Source organism: Heterodontus francisci, chromosome 11 (assembly GCF_036365525.1).
Source record: "Heterodontus francisci isolate sHetFra1 chromosome 11, sHetFra1.hap1, whole genome shotgun sequence".
NCBI classification, from domain to species: domain Eukaryota; kingdom Metazoa; phylum Chordata; class Chondrichthyes; order Heterodontiformes; family Heterodontidae; genus Heterodontus; species Heterodontus francisci.
Window position 1 is genome coordinate 24,247,175 of NC_090381.1, and position 16,596 is coordinate 24,263,770.

The 16,596-nt window shown below is 45.2% G+C and overlaps 1 protein-coding gene across 1 annotated transcript in view; it reads left to right on the forward strand.

The window, feature by feature from the left end:
- dzip1l (DAZ interacting zinc finger protein 1-like) overlaps positions 1-16,596 on the forward strand; it is a 178,082-nt gene that overhangs the window by 67,371 nt on the left and 94,115 nt on the right. Inside the window, 2 exon segments of the mRNA XM_068041833.1 lie at positions 12,506-12,646; positions 16,399-16,459. Coding sequence (XP_067897934.1) covers positions 12,506-12,646; positions 16,399-16,459 — 202 coding nt within the window.

Consider the following 16,596-nt stretch of genomic DNA (forward strand, 5'->3'; position numbering starts at 1 on the left):
GAAAACAGAGCAGGAATAAACGAGTCATTCTCAGGTTGGCAGGCTGTGACTAGTGGGCTACCACAAGGATCAGTGTTTGGGGCCCCAGCTATTCACAATCTATATCAATGGCTGGGATGTGGGGACCAAATGTAATATTTCCAAGTTTGATGATGACACAAAACTAGGTGGGAATGTGTGTTATGAGGGGGATGCAAAGAGGCTTCAAGGGGATTTAGACAGACTAAGTGAATGACCAAGAACATGGCAGATGGAATATAATGTGGAAAAATGTAAAGTTATGCACTTTGGTAGGAAAAATTGAAATGTCAAATATTTCATAAATGGTGAGACATTGGGAAGTGTTCATGTCCAAAGGTGTCCCTGTTCATGAGTCACTGAAAGCTAACATGCAGGTGCAGCAAGCAATTAGGTATGTTGGCCTATATCGCAAGAGAATTTGAGTGCAGGAGTAAATGTGGAGCCATGGTGAGACCGCACTTGGAGTATTGTGTACAGTTTTGGCCTTCTTACCTAAGAAAGGATATACTTGTCATTGAAGGAGTGCAACGAGGCTTCATTAGACTGATCCCTGGGCTGGCAGGATTGTCCTGTGAGGAGAGATTGAGGAGAATGGGTGTATATTCTCTAGAGTTTAGAAGAATGAGAGGTGATCTAATTGAAACTTACAAAATTCTTACAGGGTAGATGCAGGAAGGATGTTTACCCTGGCTGGTGAGTCTAGAACCAGCCTTAGAAAGAGGAGTAGGCCATTTAAGACTGCGATGAAGAAGAATTTCTTCACTCGGAGGTTGGTGAATCTTTGAAATTCTCTACCCCAGAGGGCTGTGGAGGCTGAGTCATTGAGTATGTTGAAGACAGAGATTGATAGATTTCTATATATTAAAGGCATCAAGGGATATGGGGCTAGTGCAGGAAAATGGTATTGAGGTAGAAGATTAGCCATGATCTAGTTGAATGCCGGAGTAGGCTCGAGGGGCCGAATGGCCTAGTCCTCCTATTTCCTATGTTCCTTTGACTGGGCCTCCTGATTTCTCCTTGCATTTCACCTCACTTGTTTTTTTTGCATCTCATGGTATCTAGATCTTGCGCAGCTGGTTTCTGCACAGTCTATTCAGATAGGACTCTGGCTGCACATGCATGTGCAAAGAACACACTGGTTGTATTATGTAGATGCCAATATTGCAGAATTCCCAACACGTCTGGCTGGAGAAAAAACAGATGCACGATGCAGGTTCTTTGTACACATTGCATTTAGACAGAGCTCCCCGGTATATTTGTTAAAATGAACATAAATATGCAATCTAAATGTTCGACATCAGTGTTGATGTATCTGACTTTATTTAAATTAACTTTTCAAACTTTTTGATCTTTGTGAAAAGTCTAATTGGTAGTTAGCTCTTTGCTAACATTGCAAATTTCACTGGCATTTGCACATCAATGAGCCAAATTCGGTTTTGCTTGACCAGTGAGTAATATGCAGCTTAGTATTATGGTTGTTTGTGTCAAACATGTATTTTCAGTATAACAGGATTAATAATCAGAGTGGATTGTGCCCACATTTCGTTGTACATGTTGTATTTAGACAGAGCTGTCGGTACGTTACATAATTTGAAACTCACTTAGAGAAACACAAGCTATTCTAGTGCTACATGATGCATGGTATAAACTGAACCTCTGATCCATATCCTCTCCATCACTAAGACCACCTACCTACGTCATGTAATATCATTTGTTTCTGCCCTGCCTCAGTTCATCTGTTGCTGAAACCCTCGTTCATACTTTTCCTGCCTCTTGACTCGACCATCCCAATGCTTTCCTCTCCAGTCAGACCTTCTGCCCTCCATAAAGTGCAGCTCATACAAAACTCTGCTGCCTGTAGCCAAACACGCCGTTCAGCCAGTACCATGTGCTCCCTGTCACCCAGTGGCTCTCAGTCCATCAGTGCCTCGCAATTTAAAATGCTCATCTTTGTGTTCAAATCTGTCCATGGCCTTGCCCTTCCCTAGTCTTTCTGTAACCTCAACCAACTCTACAACTCTCTGGAAATTCTGCATACCTCCAATTCTAGACTTTTGTGCATCCCTGACTTTTGTCCCACCATTGGCATCTCAGCTCTAACTTCTGGAATTTGCTTCCGAAACCATGCGGCCTCTCCAGTGCAGCTGGGAGCAGAAAGGTGCAAACGGACATTGATAGATTAAATGAGTGGGAAAAATGTAGCAGGTGAGTTCAAAATGTGGAGTGTCAGGTCATCCACTTTGGACCTCCGAAAGATTGCTCGGAATATTTTCTAAATGGTGAGAAACTAGAAACTGCAAAGGAGCAGAGAGATTTTAGGGTTCAAGTGCAAAAATCACTAAAAACTAGTGGTCAGTATTACGAACAGGTAGTTCATTTTTTTTTTTCTCTGAACCAATTTGCTTGTTTTTCCAACCACCTGTCCGTAAATGGATTAGTGATTGAGTTTCTTTCCCTCCCTTAAACTCTGATAATAAATGACAGCAACAACAACACGGTTGTTAATGTTAAAAACCAAGAATTAGGATTTATTTACACACTCTTAAACTCGGGAAGGGGTTTAACTTCACCATGCACACTTACAAACATTCAGGGAAAGTTTTAAGACATAAGGCAAGGACATATACTAAATAGAAAATTAACTACTAGCTAATATGGATTTTCAGTTTAAACTAGAGTCTTTTTTAAAATATCAAAAAAAAGTCCAAAAATGGAGATCACCGACTGGAAGTGCTGGGTAGAGGAAGAAGTCACTGAGAAAACCTCTTCTCTGACAATTTCTTCTTCTTCTGGCACTGTCAGTTATAAATGGAGGCGGCTAACTTTCTGAAGTCACCTTCTTTTGGACGGAGAGGAAACTGGTAGAAATCAGACTTTCCTGCAGCTTGTCTTCTTACTGATTATTCTTGCTGGATTTTTTCAAAGTGTGGCATCTTTTTAATTTTTCTTGTTGAAAAGACCTTAGAGAGAAGTCAATGCCAATTGAGGGCAGTTCTGCTTCTTGCAGGGAGGTCTCAGGGAGAAGTGTGTAGCTGCAGGCAGCTGGGCCAAATCTGCCCAAAAAGCAGCTGTGGAATGAAGACAGGCTGTACCCTCAAACTGTTACAGTTTCAAGTCCAGGCAGGTTGGATAGGGGTTTCCTGGACAAGCTGCACCACATGATCTCCCTCCTCCACTTTAACAAGTGGAACCCAGCTAAAACTTAACTGGCTGTATAAAATGGTGATTGACATTAATATTCAAATGCACAAAACACAATTTACAAGGAGGTTCTCAACTATTCATGATAGCAGCTATAGCAAACTAATTAAAAAGGCTAGTTGAAAGTTGGCCTTTATCTCAAGGGAGTTGGAATACAAAGGGTGGAAGTTATAGGATGATTATGTAAAGCTCTGGTTAGTCCATATATGGAATACTGCATTCAGTTCTGGGCCCTGGACCTCGGGAAGGATATATTGGGTTTGGAGCTAGTGTAGCACAGATTCCCCTGAATGTTACCAGGACTATTCAGGTTGAAGTACGAGGACAGGTCGGATAGACTAGGGTTTTATTCCTTTGAATGCAGCAGATCAATTCAGGTATTTAAGATGATTAAATGATTTTTTACAAGCTCACAGGACACCATGACTACGGCAGGCCAGGAGGCACATTAGTACAGTATTGCATTTCTAACCCAAGCATCTCCTTTTCATAGAAAAAACATGAAAAAATTTGCATGCATTATCATTGACACTGTGTGTTGCCCAAGTTACCCACTATGCACACAACTTTTCTCATGCATTAGTAGTTCGTCATTCTTGTTCGTCTCTGCACATGCATTGCACACATAGTGATTAATTCGTGCCGGTCTCTTAATGGTGCGCGTGTGCGTTGTCGTTGATTGTTCATCTGGTTGATTTTCCTTCTCCGGTGAGTGCCGTTCCCTTGCCACTTGTTGGCGCGGTAACAGTTGTTCCATTTCTGTTGTTGGGGTGCTGTGGACCTCTGGGGCTAATGGTTGTTCTGTGGTCTGTGCAGTTGATGAGTTCTCATCTTCCTGATTGGCTGCCTGCCGTGAAGGAACAGCTTCTCCAGTTGTGTGTGTGCCTGTGGTCGTGATGGTATCGCTGGTCCTTCACTTCCCCCACATATGATCGAGGTGACAACTGCTCTGTGCAGCTCCCAAGTTGCCACTTGGGCTAACTCTTGTTGAGCGTGTTGAAGGTTTGTACCCTGACCTGCTCTCCAATGCTCAATTCTGGCAATATTTCGGCAGTTTTGTTAGAATGAAATTTGGCTTTCTTTCATTTCACCTTGATTGAGGTGCTCCTTCCCCACAGCCTCCACCTCGGGTGCCTGAGCAGACGACTGCCAGATCTTCCTCTTTCTCGCTGCCTGTATGACTCGCATCACCATGTGACTGGCAAAGGCGTTCTTGTTCCAGCGCTGGCACCCGCTCCTGTAGGCCATCTCCTGGGTTTTCTCTTTTTGCACGTTGATGGTTACCAGTCCAAGCTTTAGACTTGCTTCGGCTGAGATGAGTAGCTTTTGCTTGCCGTCTATGATTTGGAACTCCAGATCTTTGTCTTGCCATTACAATGGTATCTCAGAGTGATTTGTCCTCTTGGCACTAGTATGGTGCCTTGATAGAGCCTCAAACTTACTTTTGAGAGCTTAATTTTTGGATCGCCATGTTGAGCCACTTCACACAGCTCTGTGACGGTCATGGTGTTGCATGACGCGTCAGTGTCTATCTGGCACTTTATGTTGACTTGATATTCTCCTTCTGCAGTCATCATTCCAACAGTCTCAAACCATTTATAACCTATCGACCTGACTCAACCAACCTGTTGTATGGTGTATAGTGATTCGTCAGAATCTTCAGCTGATATCTCTCCAGTGGCCATCTGTACCTGCTTGTTGTGCTTTCTTCTAACCAAACACATGTGTGCAAAATGATTCTGCTTCTTGCAGTGAGAACACTGCTCTCCCCACGCTGGACACACCTTCTTTTCCTTTGTGTGATGTCCTCCGCAGCATTTGCATCCTGCCCTTTGTCCGTGATCTTTCTGCCCTTTTGGCCGGGAATATCTATCAGCATAATGCAAGGCCTGATCTGTTCTGCCATGATTATGCTCTAGCTGCTGATTTACAACCTCAGTGCTTCTGCAAATATCGATCACTTTCCTGAGAGGAAGTTTGTTTTCTGTCAGTAGACGTGCTCTCACTGCGGGATCTCTTATGCCTAATACAATCCTGTCTTTAATTAGACCATCTTTTAGTTACGCAAATTCACAGGATTCTGCGAGCTGTGTTAATGCAGTCACATATTGATCAATGGACTCTTTTTCACCTTGGGCCCTAATATTGAACACATTCCGTTCATCGGTTACGTTCACTTAGGGTTCAAAGCGTGCCTTCAAGCCTTTTAAAATTTCTGCAGCCCTTTTTTTTGTTGTTCAGATTTAGGGTGGAATACACTTTGTAACAGTCTCCCCCCAACAGTGATAAAAGTGTAGCTACTCGTAGCTGCTCTGGTTTGTTAATTAAATCTGTCGCAATTTTGTAATTTTGCCATTGTAAGTGGAAAAGCTGCCAGTTCTGCTTCATATCACCTTTCATTTTGACCGGTGCAGGCAGAGCAAAATTTGTAGCCATTGTCTTACCCTATGCTTTCAGCTGTTTCTTGGTTCCTTTTCTGTGGCTTCCTGTGGCTTTTTAGCAGTTGTGGCCATTCCTGTGGCCTTAGTTACATACCTGTGCTTGTAAACAGCTCTTCCGCACTCAATCTCAGCTCCACTCTGACATCTTGTTATGGGCTCACAGGACACCAGTCTGGTGTGTACTGGGTCTTTAATGAAACTGCTTGTCATGGCTGCCTGCAGTCAGAGACCCGGATGGTAGTGGTCACATGACCATGGCAAGCTAGGAGTTACATTGGTACAGTATTGCATTTCTATCCCAAATAGATTTGATCAGGTAGATGTGGAGAAACTATTTCCTCTTGGGGGGATGAGGGGGATAACCTTAAAATTAGAGCTAGGCTGTTCAGTGGTGATGTCAGTAAGCATTTCTTCACACAAAGGGTAGTGGAAATATGGAACTTTGTCCTCCAAAAAAATGTCTGTTGGGGCTGGGGTCAATTGAAACTCTCAAAACTAAGGTTGATATATTTTGTTAGGCAAGGTGTTATGCAAGCCCCCACCTGCCAAGAATGAGGCACATTAATTTCGCCACATGGATATTAAATTTCAAATTGTTGCCGGGAAGAAGAGAAGGCCTGTGTCAAGGGGTTGCCAGGCCCCTGGCTGAAAAGACAATTTTCCATATTAACGGTCAGTGTTGGAACAAAGAAGCTATCCCCTGCTCCAATACAATCCACAAACACACCTGGTCAAACCAGTTAGTCACATGACTAACATGCTTGGCAGTCTTTATTTTCTCTGAATTGTACAGTTTGAACTGAGAGTTTGGGCAGAAAGCTGTTTGCTCCTGGATTGAAGCGATCTCTCGTGGCTGGCTCGCCACAGCCTCTCCTGTCTGCTCCCATCTCTTTCTCAAGGAACTCCAAAAACCGACTGAAGACACATGACCCCCAAGTGGGAAAAGTCTCCTACAGTGAACAAGGTTTAAGAAGAATACTGGGCCCCAACGAAAAGCAAGATTCACCTATGATCAAGGACTCTGCCATGCACTCAAAGAACCGTAACAACAACTCTTCAGATATTGCCTCAAACCTTTCCACTTCAATTTTTCTTCTGCTCCTTTTTTGTCTCTATTTGTATGTGTGTATCACGTACGCATGCTAGAGTGGGCGCATTGTGTATCCGTAGGCGTTAACCAAATTAGAGTTTAAGTTTAATAAAATTTCACCTTTCTTCTTTAAACCTAAGAAAGCCTGTTTGGGCTGGTTTCTTTGCCTTATAATTGGAAAGCGGTGAACAAGGATTCACCAAGGGGGAGCTAAAACCAGTGTGTTTAAAAATAAACGCTGTTACAGTAAGACCAGTTGAAGGCTGAAAGGGAACCCTAGACCTCTTTCTCACTTGGTCGTAACACAAGGGATATTAAGGGATATGGAAGTAAGGCGGTTAAATGGAGATAAAATACAGATCAGTAATGATTCAGTTGAATGGTGGAAAAAGGTTGATGGGCTGAATGGCCTACTCCTGTTCCTATGTAACACGCTTTCCTTTTTACGATGATTCTTAAAACTTCCTTTTTGACTATCCATTAATGCATGTCACTGTGCTCACTGCACTCACATCACACAGGAGTAAACTTTTAGCAAATAGAGAGCATGGATAGTGTCCAAGGCAGTATGGTGGGTCGGGATACTGCCAAGAGAGTGGGTGCTGCCTGGGATGGAGTACAGGAACTGGGTAGTGTCCAGCGTGGCAAAAAGAGACTGGATAGTGCCCATCGTGTTGTAGAGAGCGTGAATGGTGCCCAACTTGGTGTAGAGTGTGGATTGAAACAAGGGTAGTGTAGCGTGCCCAGCATGGAGAGAGGGAGACAGTGCCCTGCGTAGAGAGAGGGAGGGGACAGTGCCCAGCGTGGAGAGAGGGACTGCGTGACACCCAGTGTGGAGAGAGGGAGTGAGTGGCACTTAGCAGGGTGTAGAGTGTGTGAATGGTACCTAATGTGTGGTGTTAGTCATTGAAACTCATCCTAGTCGCTGGGCACTATCCCACTGCCTGTCTGGCCCCAGGGCCCTTGGTCCCCCTGTCTGTTTGGCTCTGGGGCCCTGCGTCCCCCTGTCTGTCTGGCTCTGGGGCCCTGCATCCCCCTGTCTGTCTGGCTCTGGGGCCCTGCGTCCCCCTGTCTGTCTGGCTCTGGGGCCCTGCGTCCCCCTGTCTGTCTGGCTCTGGGGCCCTGCGTCCCCCTGTCTGTCTGGCTCTGGGGCCCTGCGTCCCCCTGTCTGTCTGGCTCTGGGGCCCTGCATCCCCCTGTCTGTCTGGCCCCGGGGTCCTGGTGCCCCCTGTCTGTCTGGCCCCGGGGTCCTGGTGCCCCCCTGTCTGTCTGGCCCCGGGGTCCTGGTGCCCCCTGTCTGTCTGGCCCCAGGGCCTTGGGTCCCCCTGTCTGTCTGGCTCTGGGACCTCCTGTCTGTCTGGCCCCGAGGCCCTGGGTCCTTCTGTGCTCCTGGCGCCGGGGTTTCCCTTTCATTTCAGTGCCAAGCCCTCAGTTGTGTCAAAACTGGACCAAGAATCGCCGCTTGAACCTCCACACTGCCAGGAAAATACCCAAAGGTTTGAGAGGAATTTGTCTTCCTCCCCCAGTTCAAGGGTGGCTGTCGTCTAACTCAGGCATTCTTCACTGACATAGACATTTAAACACCCAACCCTGTACTGACACCAGCAGGAAATACGTAGGAGATTGTGTTTCCCTCACTTGCCTACACCTGCCCACATGGGGCGTGAGTTATAGACTGCCCGGAGGTGTGGGTGTGTATGTGGGGCTGGTGTCCGATGCCTCATGTCCCGGTCTATTGTAGAAAAAAAGAAAAGAAAGACACCACAGGATATTGCCAAGTACTTTACAGCGAATGAAGTACTTTTGTTGTGTAATCACTGTTGTAAAGTAGGAAATGTGACAGCCAATTTGTGCACAGCAAGCTCCCACAAACAGAAATGTGATCATGACTGGATAATCTGTTTTTGTGATTTTGATTCAGGGATAAATATTGGCCAGGCCACGTAGGATATCTTCCCTAGTCTTCTTCCAAATAGCACCATGGGATCTTCTACATCCACCTAAGATGGCTGACGGGACCTTGATTTAATGTCTCATCCAAAAGCTGGCACCTCCGACAGTCTTGCTGTCCCTCAGTACTGCACTGGACTGTCAGCCTTAATTTTTGTGCTCAAGTCTTGGAGTCTTGAATCTACAATCTTCTGACTTAGAGGTGAGAGTGCTACCAACTGAGGCACAACTGACACACAGACCAAAGACTTGACACAAGGACTAATCAATAGAGACTGTATAATTAGTCAACAACTATACGTGAGAGTGCCAGGAAGGTGCGAGAGCGGAGCGGGGCATAAAGAGCCCAGGAAAGAGCGAGATTTCACTGAGAGAGCGGTGGGAAGATGTGAGAGCGGAGCAGGGCATAAAGAGCCCAGGAGAAAGTGGAGGGAAGATGCGAGAGTGGAGCGGGGCATAAAGAGCCCAGGAGAAAGTGGAGGGAAGATGCGAGAGTGGAGCGGGGCATAAAGAGCCCAGGAGAAAGTGGAGGGAAGATGCGAGAGTGGAGCAGGGCATAGAGCCCAGGAGAAAGTGGAGGGAAGATGCGTGGGTGGAGCGGGGCATAGAGCCCAGGAGAAAGTGGAGGGAAGATGCGTGGGTGGAGCGGGGCATAAAGAGCCCAGGAGAAAGTGGAGGGAAGATGCGAGAGTGGAGCGGGGCATAGAGCCCAGGAGAAAGTGGAGGGAAGATGCGTGGGTGGAGCGGGGCATAAAGAGCCCAGGAGAAAGTGGAGGGAAGATGCGAGAGTGGAGCGGGGCATAAAGAGCCCAGGAGAAAGTAGAGGGAAGATGCGAGAGTGGAGCGGGGCATAAAGAGCCCAGGAGAAAGTAGAGGGAAGATGCGAGAGTGGAGCGGGGCTAGCTGCTGCCACTGCTGCCAGTCTAGATTCAGAGTCCGCGTTCAGAAAGAAAATCGAGGTGTGATATCACAGGGAACAGGTAGGTGATTGGCTGGTGAGTATTTCCTATTTATCTTATCTAAACTAGGGAATAAACTAGTGACTATCTTTTTTTAAAAGTAAGATTTATTACTACTAGTAAGGTGCATTAAGTATTAGTAGGGTTGCGTCGGTGTCGGTGCATCGGTGGCAGCAGTGTGTACCATCTACAAGATGCACTGCAGCAACGCACCAAGGCTCCTTAGACAGCACCTTCCAATACCGCGACCTCTACCAACTAGAAGGACAAGGGCAGCAAATACATGGGACCACCACCACCTGCAAGTTCCCCTCCAAGTCACACACCATCCTAACTTGGAACTATATCGCTGTTCCTTCACTGTCGCTCGGTCAAAATCCTGGAACTCCCTTCCTAACAGCACTGTTGGTATACCTACCTCACATGGACTGCAGTGGTTCAGGAAGGCAGCTCACCACCACCTTCTCAAGAGCAATTAGGGGTGGGCAATAAATGCTGGCCTAGCCAGTGACGCCCACATCCCAAGAGTGAATAAAAAACACCTCTCTGTTTCCTATCCAGCAGCCAATTTCATATCCATGTTGCTACTGTCCCTTTTATTCCATGAGCTATATTTTTGCTCACAAGTCAGTTGTGCGGCATTGTATCAAATGCCTTTTGGAAATCCATGTACACCACATCAATGGATGTTTTTTGGGCTGGAGGGAGGTTTGTAGTGGTGTTCTCCAGGGGTCAGTGTTGGGACCCTTGCTGTTCCTGATATATATTAATGACCTAGACCTTGGTGTACAGGGCACAATTTCAAAATTTGCAGATGATACAATACTTGGAACAATTGTGAACTGTGAGGAGGATAGTGTAGAACTTCAAAAGGATGTAGACAAGTTGGTGGTATGGGTAGACAAGTGGCAGTTGAAGTTCAATGTGGAGAAATGTGAAGTGATTCATTTTGGTAGGAAGAACATGGAGAGACAATATAACATAAAGGGTACAACTCTAAAGGGGCTGCAAGAGCAGAGGGACCAGGGGGTATATGTGCATAAGCCATTGAAGGTGGCAGGACAGGTTGAGAGCGCGGTTAATAAAGCATACGGTATTCTGGGCTTTATTAATAGGGGCATAGAGTACAAGAGCAAGGAGGTTATGCTAAACTTGTATATGACACTTGTTTGGCCTCAGCTGAAGTATTGCGTCCAGTTCTGGGTGACTTTAGGAAAGATGTGAGGGCATTGGAGAGAGTACAGAAAATATTGAAGAGAATAGTTCCAGGGATGAGGAATTTCAGGTATGAAGATATATTGAAGAAGTTAGGACTGTTTTCCTTGGAGAAGAGAAGGCTGAGAGGAGAATTGATAGAGGTATTCAAAATCATGAGGGGTCTGGACAGTGCGGATAGGGAAAAACTGCTCCCATTTGTGAAAGGATCGGGAATGAGAGGGCACAGATTTAAAGTGATTGGCAAAAGAAGTAATAGTGACATGAGGAAAACCTTTTTCACGCAGCGAGTGGTTAGGATCTGAAATGCACAGCCTGAGATTGTGTTGGAGGCAGGTTCAATCGAGGCATTCAAAAGGGAATAAGACTGTTAGTTGAAAAGGAAGAATGTTCAGGGTTATGAGATGAAGGCATGGGAATGGCATTAGGTGAATTGCTCATTCGAAGAGCCAGTGCGGAGATGATGGGCCAAATGGCCTCCTTCTGCGCTGCAACAATTCTGTGAACTCTATTACCATTGCATCAAGTGACTACCAAGATGATAGAGCATGGATATTGGTCTTCTTTCATCCAGCTGTTTCTTTGAGAGAAGCCAATGAACAGCTGTGCTCAGCATGGTCAAGAAGATTAAGCTGATAGCTATAGATCAGTTAGTCGAACATCAATTGTGAATGAAGTCTTAGAATTCTAAGCAGGGCTTTGTAATCAGCATTTTCTGACCCCTTCTACTCCAGATCCTCGCATAAAAAACAGAGATGAAGAGCTGAAATGATTTGCTTTTGAATCATCTTTTGCATTGATTTGTGTATCCCTCATCCTAGTGAGTCCCTGTGTTCTGATTCAGAATTTACCCACCATTTATGAGGTACCAGTGCTAAAATCAGTCCTTTCCAAATCTCCAGGCCCACCAAAATCAAGTATAAGTGCAAATTGGACTGGGTTGCCATGGATTTGCGCTTTGAATGGCTAGGACTGGGGCCATTGGATCATACATTGGGAACTCTGGCAACAAGCATCCAAAGTAGCCATGATCTCTGAGGCAATTTTGTTTTTGCACGCACTGTCTCTGTCTGTATGTATGTGTGTGTTCAGTCCTCTTGCCCTCGCTCCAGACTTCGGAAGCATGGGTATGGGTGTAGAGCCTATTGGATATATAAGAGAATGCATTATTCTTCCCAGCCATTCTAGCAGTTAACTGCCTCACTCCCCTGAAGCTAGGGAGGGGAAAATGCAGTTCCTGTTTTGTCCATTGACTCCAGTTGGAAAACTTCAGAGTGTTGACATTGGCTGAGGTTAATGATACACTCCATTGTTGACAAATCTAACGGCGATTGTGTCACCTCGGACATGGAAAATGACCACATATTGATGGTACAGGAGGAAGGCACATTTTATTTATTAATGTTTCCTATGTGACTGCACCTCATCAAGGATCGACACCATTTAGTCAAAGGAGGTGATGATGCAGGTGGGACTATCTATGTTTAAGCTTTGCTTAGCACCTAAACTGAAAAAATTATATACGGAAAATCCTGAGTGGACTGTTTATTGAAATGGAATTTTGAGTTTACATATGATTGATTGATTGAATTGTAGGTTTTGAAGTTGCTTTACTCTCTCCCTTACAGATGAGAGTTGAGAACGAGAGGCTGAGGTCTACCTTGTCCGCAGACCAGAGAACAACAGCTGAATACTTCCAAAAGCAAATCAGTACACTTAGTTCAAAGGTCAAAGAGCAGAGTGCAGTCATCTGGTCTCAGGAAGATCAGGTACGCGATTTGAAATACCTGTTCCAGCCTTTTTCATTTGTTCTGAGGGTGTAAGCATCGCTGGCATTCATTGCCCATCCTGAGTTGCCCTGAGAAGATGGTGGTGGGCTTTTTCCTTCAGTAATTGTTTGTAGAACTGAGTGGCTTGCCAGGCCACTTCAGAGGGTATAAAGAGTTGGTTGCCCAGGTGGGACTGGAATCATGCATAGGTTAGACTAAGTTCAGTCTGAAGGACATCAGTGAACAACTTGGGTTTCCTACCTCTCCCTTTTCCTAATGTACTCTTTTTAAAAAAAATTTGTTCATGGAATATGGGCATCACTGGCCAGGCCAGTATTTATTGCCCATCCCTAATTGCCCTTAAGAAGGTGGTGGTAAGCTGCCTTCTTGAACCGCTGTAGTCCATGTGGGGTAGATACACCTACAGTGCTGTTAGGAAGGGAGTTCCAGGATTTTGACCCAGCGAAAGTGAAGGAACGGCTATAGAGTGACAAGTTAGGATGGTGCGTGACTTTGACGGGAACTTGCAGATGGTGGTGTTCCCAAGCATCTGCTGCCCATGTTCTTCGAGGTGGTAGAGGTCGTGGGTTTGGAGCCTTGGTGAGTTGCTGCAGTGCATCTTGTAGATGGTGCACACTGCTGCCATTGTGATCTGGTGGTGGAGGGAGTGAATGTTGAAGGTTGTGGATGGGGTGCCAATCCAGTGGGCTGCTTTGTCCTGGATGGTGTCGAGCTTCTTGAGTGTTGTTGGAGCTGCACTCATCTTGGCAAGTGGAGAGTATTCCATCACACTCCTGACTTGTGCTTTGTAGATGGTAGACAGGCACTGGGAAGTCACGAGGTGAGTTACTCGTTGCAGAATTCCCAGCCTCTGACCAGCTCTTGTAGCCACAGTATTTATGTGACTGGTCCAGTGTAGTTTCTGGTCAGTGGTGATAGTGGGGGATTCAGTGATGGTAATGCCTTTGAACATCAAGTGGAGATGGTTAAATTCTCTCTTGTTTGAGATGGCCGTTGCTTGGCAGTTGTGTGGTGTGAATGTTACTTGCCACTTATCAGTCCAGAGTGGATGCTGTCCAGGTTTTGCTGCATCTGGTCATGGGCTGCTTCAGTATCTGAGGAGTTGCGAATGGTGCTGAACATTGTGCAATAATCAGTGAACGTCCCCACTTCTGACCTTATGAAGAAGGGAAGGTCATTGATGAAGCAGCTGAAGGTGGTTGGGCCTAGGACATTACCCCAAGGAACTCTGCAGTGATGTCCTGGGACTGAGACGATTGACCTTCAATAACCACAACCATCTTCCTTTGTGCTAGGTATGACTCCAACTAGCAGAGAGTTTTCCCCTGATTTCCATTGACTCCAATTTTGCTAGGGCTCCTTGATGTCATACTTGGTCAAATGCTGCCTTGATGTCAAGGGCAGACACTCTCATCACCCCTGTATGAATCAGTGGCATTGTGCATTCACCCAATCTGCTAACAGGAGAGCTGTGGTCTTCATTTCAATTACTGGCCGCAGTTAGTCACCAAACCCCTTCAGTGTGACATTCTCCATACCTTTTGTTGCGTTTTTCCTCTGTTTTGTGGATGGGGAGAATCGGAGTGGAACGGCACAAAGAGGTAAACAACAGACTAACTCGGTAAATTGTTACCATTTTGGGTGTATAGCGGTTGACACAAAATGCAAAACTTAGACTGTGGACCTTGGCAACCATTTGAAGTACAAGTAAAGCAGCTGATAATTGGATCAATGGCCTGGTTTATCCTGAGTCCTGGTGTTGCAATCCAGGCTCTGTGGACAAAGATGATCCAGATGCTGCTTGGGAATTTTACGATCCTTTGCATTTCAAGCCTTGACTGATTGAAGAACCTGAGTGAAGGCATTGCAGTTGTTGTTTATCAAAAGGCGTTTGATAAAGTGCCGCATAATAGACTTGTTAGAAAAATCAGAGCCCGTGGGATAAAAGGGGAAGTGACAGCATGGGCACGAAATAATTTTGAGATTGAAAACAGAGTAGCAGCAATTGGCTGTTTTTCATACTGGAGGGAAGTTCCCTGGGGGTTGGTGTTGGGACCACTGACCTTTTTGATATTTGCTAATGACCTGGATTTGGGTGTATAATCTCAAGGTGTGTAGATGAGACAAGATTCAGAAATGTAATAAACAGCGGGGTCGATAGTAAAAGACTTCAGGAGAACATAGACCGATTGGTGAAATGGGAAGACATGTGGTAGGTTAAATTTAACCACAGAAAAGTATGATGTGATACATTTTGGAATGAAAAATCATAAGAGGCAATATAAACTAATTGGTACAATATTAAAGAGGATGCAGAACAGACAGATTTGGGGGTTTAGCATCCAGGATCCTTGGCCTTATAAATAGAGGCATAGAATACAGAAGTAAGGAAATTATATTAAAGCTTTGTTAATCACTGGTCAGATCTCAGCTGGATTATTGTGACCAATTCTGGGCACCACCCTTTCGGAAGGATGCCAAGGTCTTGGAGAGGTTGCAGAGGAGCTTTAGTAGAATGGTACCAGGGATGAGGGACTTCAGTTATGTGAAGAGACTGGAGAAGCTGGGGTTGTTCTCCTCGGAGCAGAGAAGAGGAGTGTTCAAAATGAGCGTTTTTGAAAGAATAGATAGGATGAAACTTTTTCCTCTGGCAGGAGGGTCACTAACCACAGAACACAGATTTTAAGGTCATTGGTAACAGAAACGCAGGAGATGAGAATTTATTTTTATGCGTAGATCTATTATTTGCAATGCACTGGCTGAAAGGGTGGTGGAATCCGTTTCAATAGTAACTTTCAAAATGAAATTGGATAAACACTTGAAAGAAAAACTAAAATACAAGGCTATGGGGAAAAAGCGAGAGTGAGATGAATTAGAGAGCTCCTTCAGAGTACCAGTCTAGGTATGATGACAGGACGGTGGCATAGTGGTGATGTTTCAGGACTCGAAATCCAGATGCCTGGACTAATAATCCAGTGACATGAGTTCAAATCCCCCCATGGCAGTTGCGGGAATTTAAATTAAATTAATTAATAAATATGGAATAAAATGCTCGTCTCATTGATAATCATGAAACTACCGGGTTGTCATAAAAACCCATCTGGTTCACAAATGTCGTTCAGAGAAGGAAATCTGCCATCCTTACCTGGTCTGGCCTACATGTGACTCCAGACCCACACTAATGTGGTTGACTCTTAACTGCTCTCTGAAATGGCCTAGCAAGCCACTCAATTGTAGGTGGCTCACCACCACCTGCTCAAGGGGATTAGGGATGGGAAATAAATGGTGGCCTTGTCAGCCACACTCATATTCCAATAGCGAATAAAAAAAAATGATGGTGCTGTATGATTTTATGATTCTGAGCCTTTCTAGCTAAGACCAGGTCAGAATAAATCTCCCTCCATACTGTCATACCAGACACTCCCAGGGCAGGTACAAGACGGGTTAGATACAGAATAAAGCTCCCTCTACACTGTCTCCATCAAACACTCCCAGGACAGGAATGGCATCGGTTAGATACAGAGTAAAGCTTCCAACTCTGGTGTAGTTTTGTCTATTCACCTAGCTCTCTGTGTAAGCAATTTTGCAATTAGGCCGAGCGTGTAAGTTTCATACAGGGAAAGTGATTGTAGGAATCACGAAGAGCAATTTTTATTGGAAAAGATTTTATTACTGCGGAAATGTAGATTACCCATCCCTAGTTGTGATCTCTCTGCGTTGTTTTATTACAGATCAGGAAACTTTCCTCCAGACCAGTAAAGATCAGGAAACTTTCCTCCAGACCAGTTCAAGGTAAGAACTCTTTGTTTCTTTATCTGTGTCTCTACGTATTGCTTGAATTTGTTAATCCCTGCCCTCGGTGTGGACTGATGGAAGTTAGTGCTGGGAGTTGGGTATGCTGGCTCCATGCCTGATCCTCCAAATTGCGC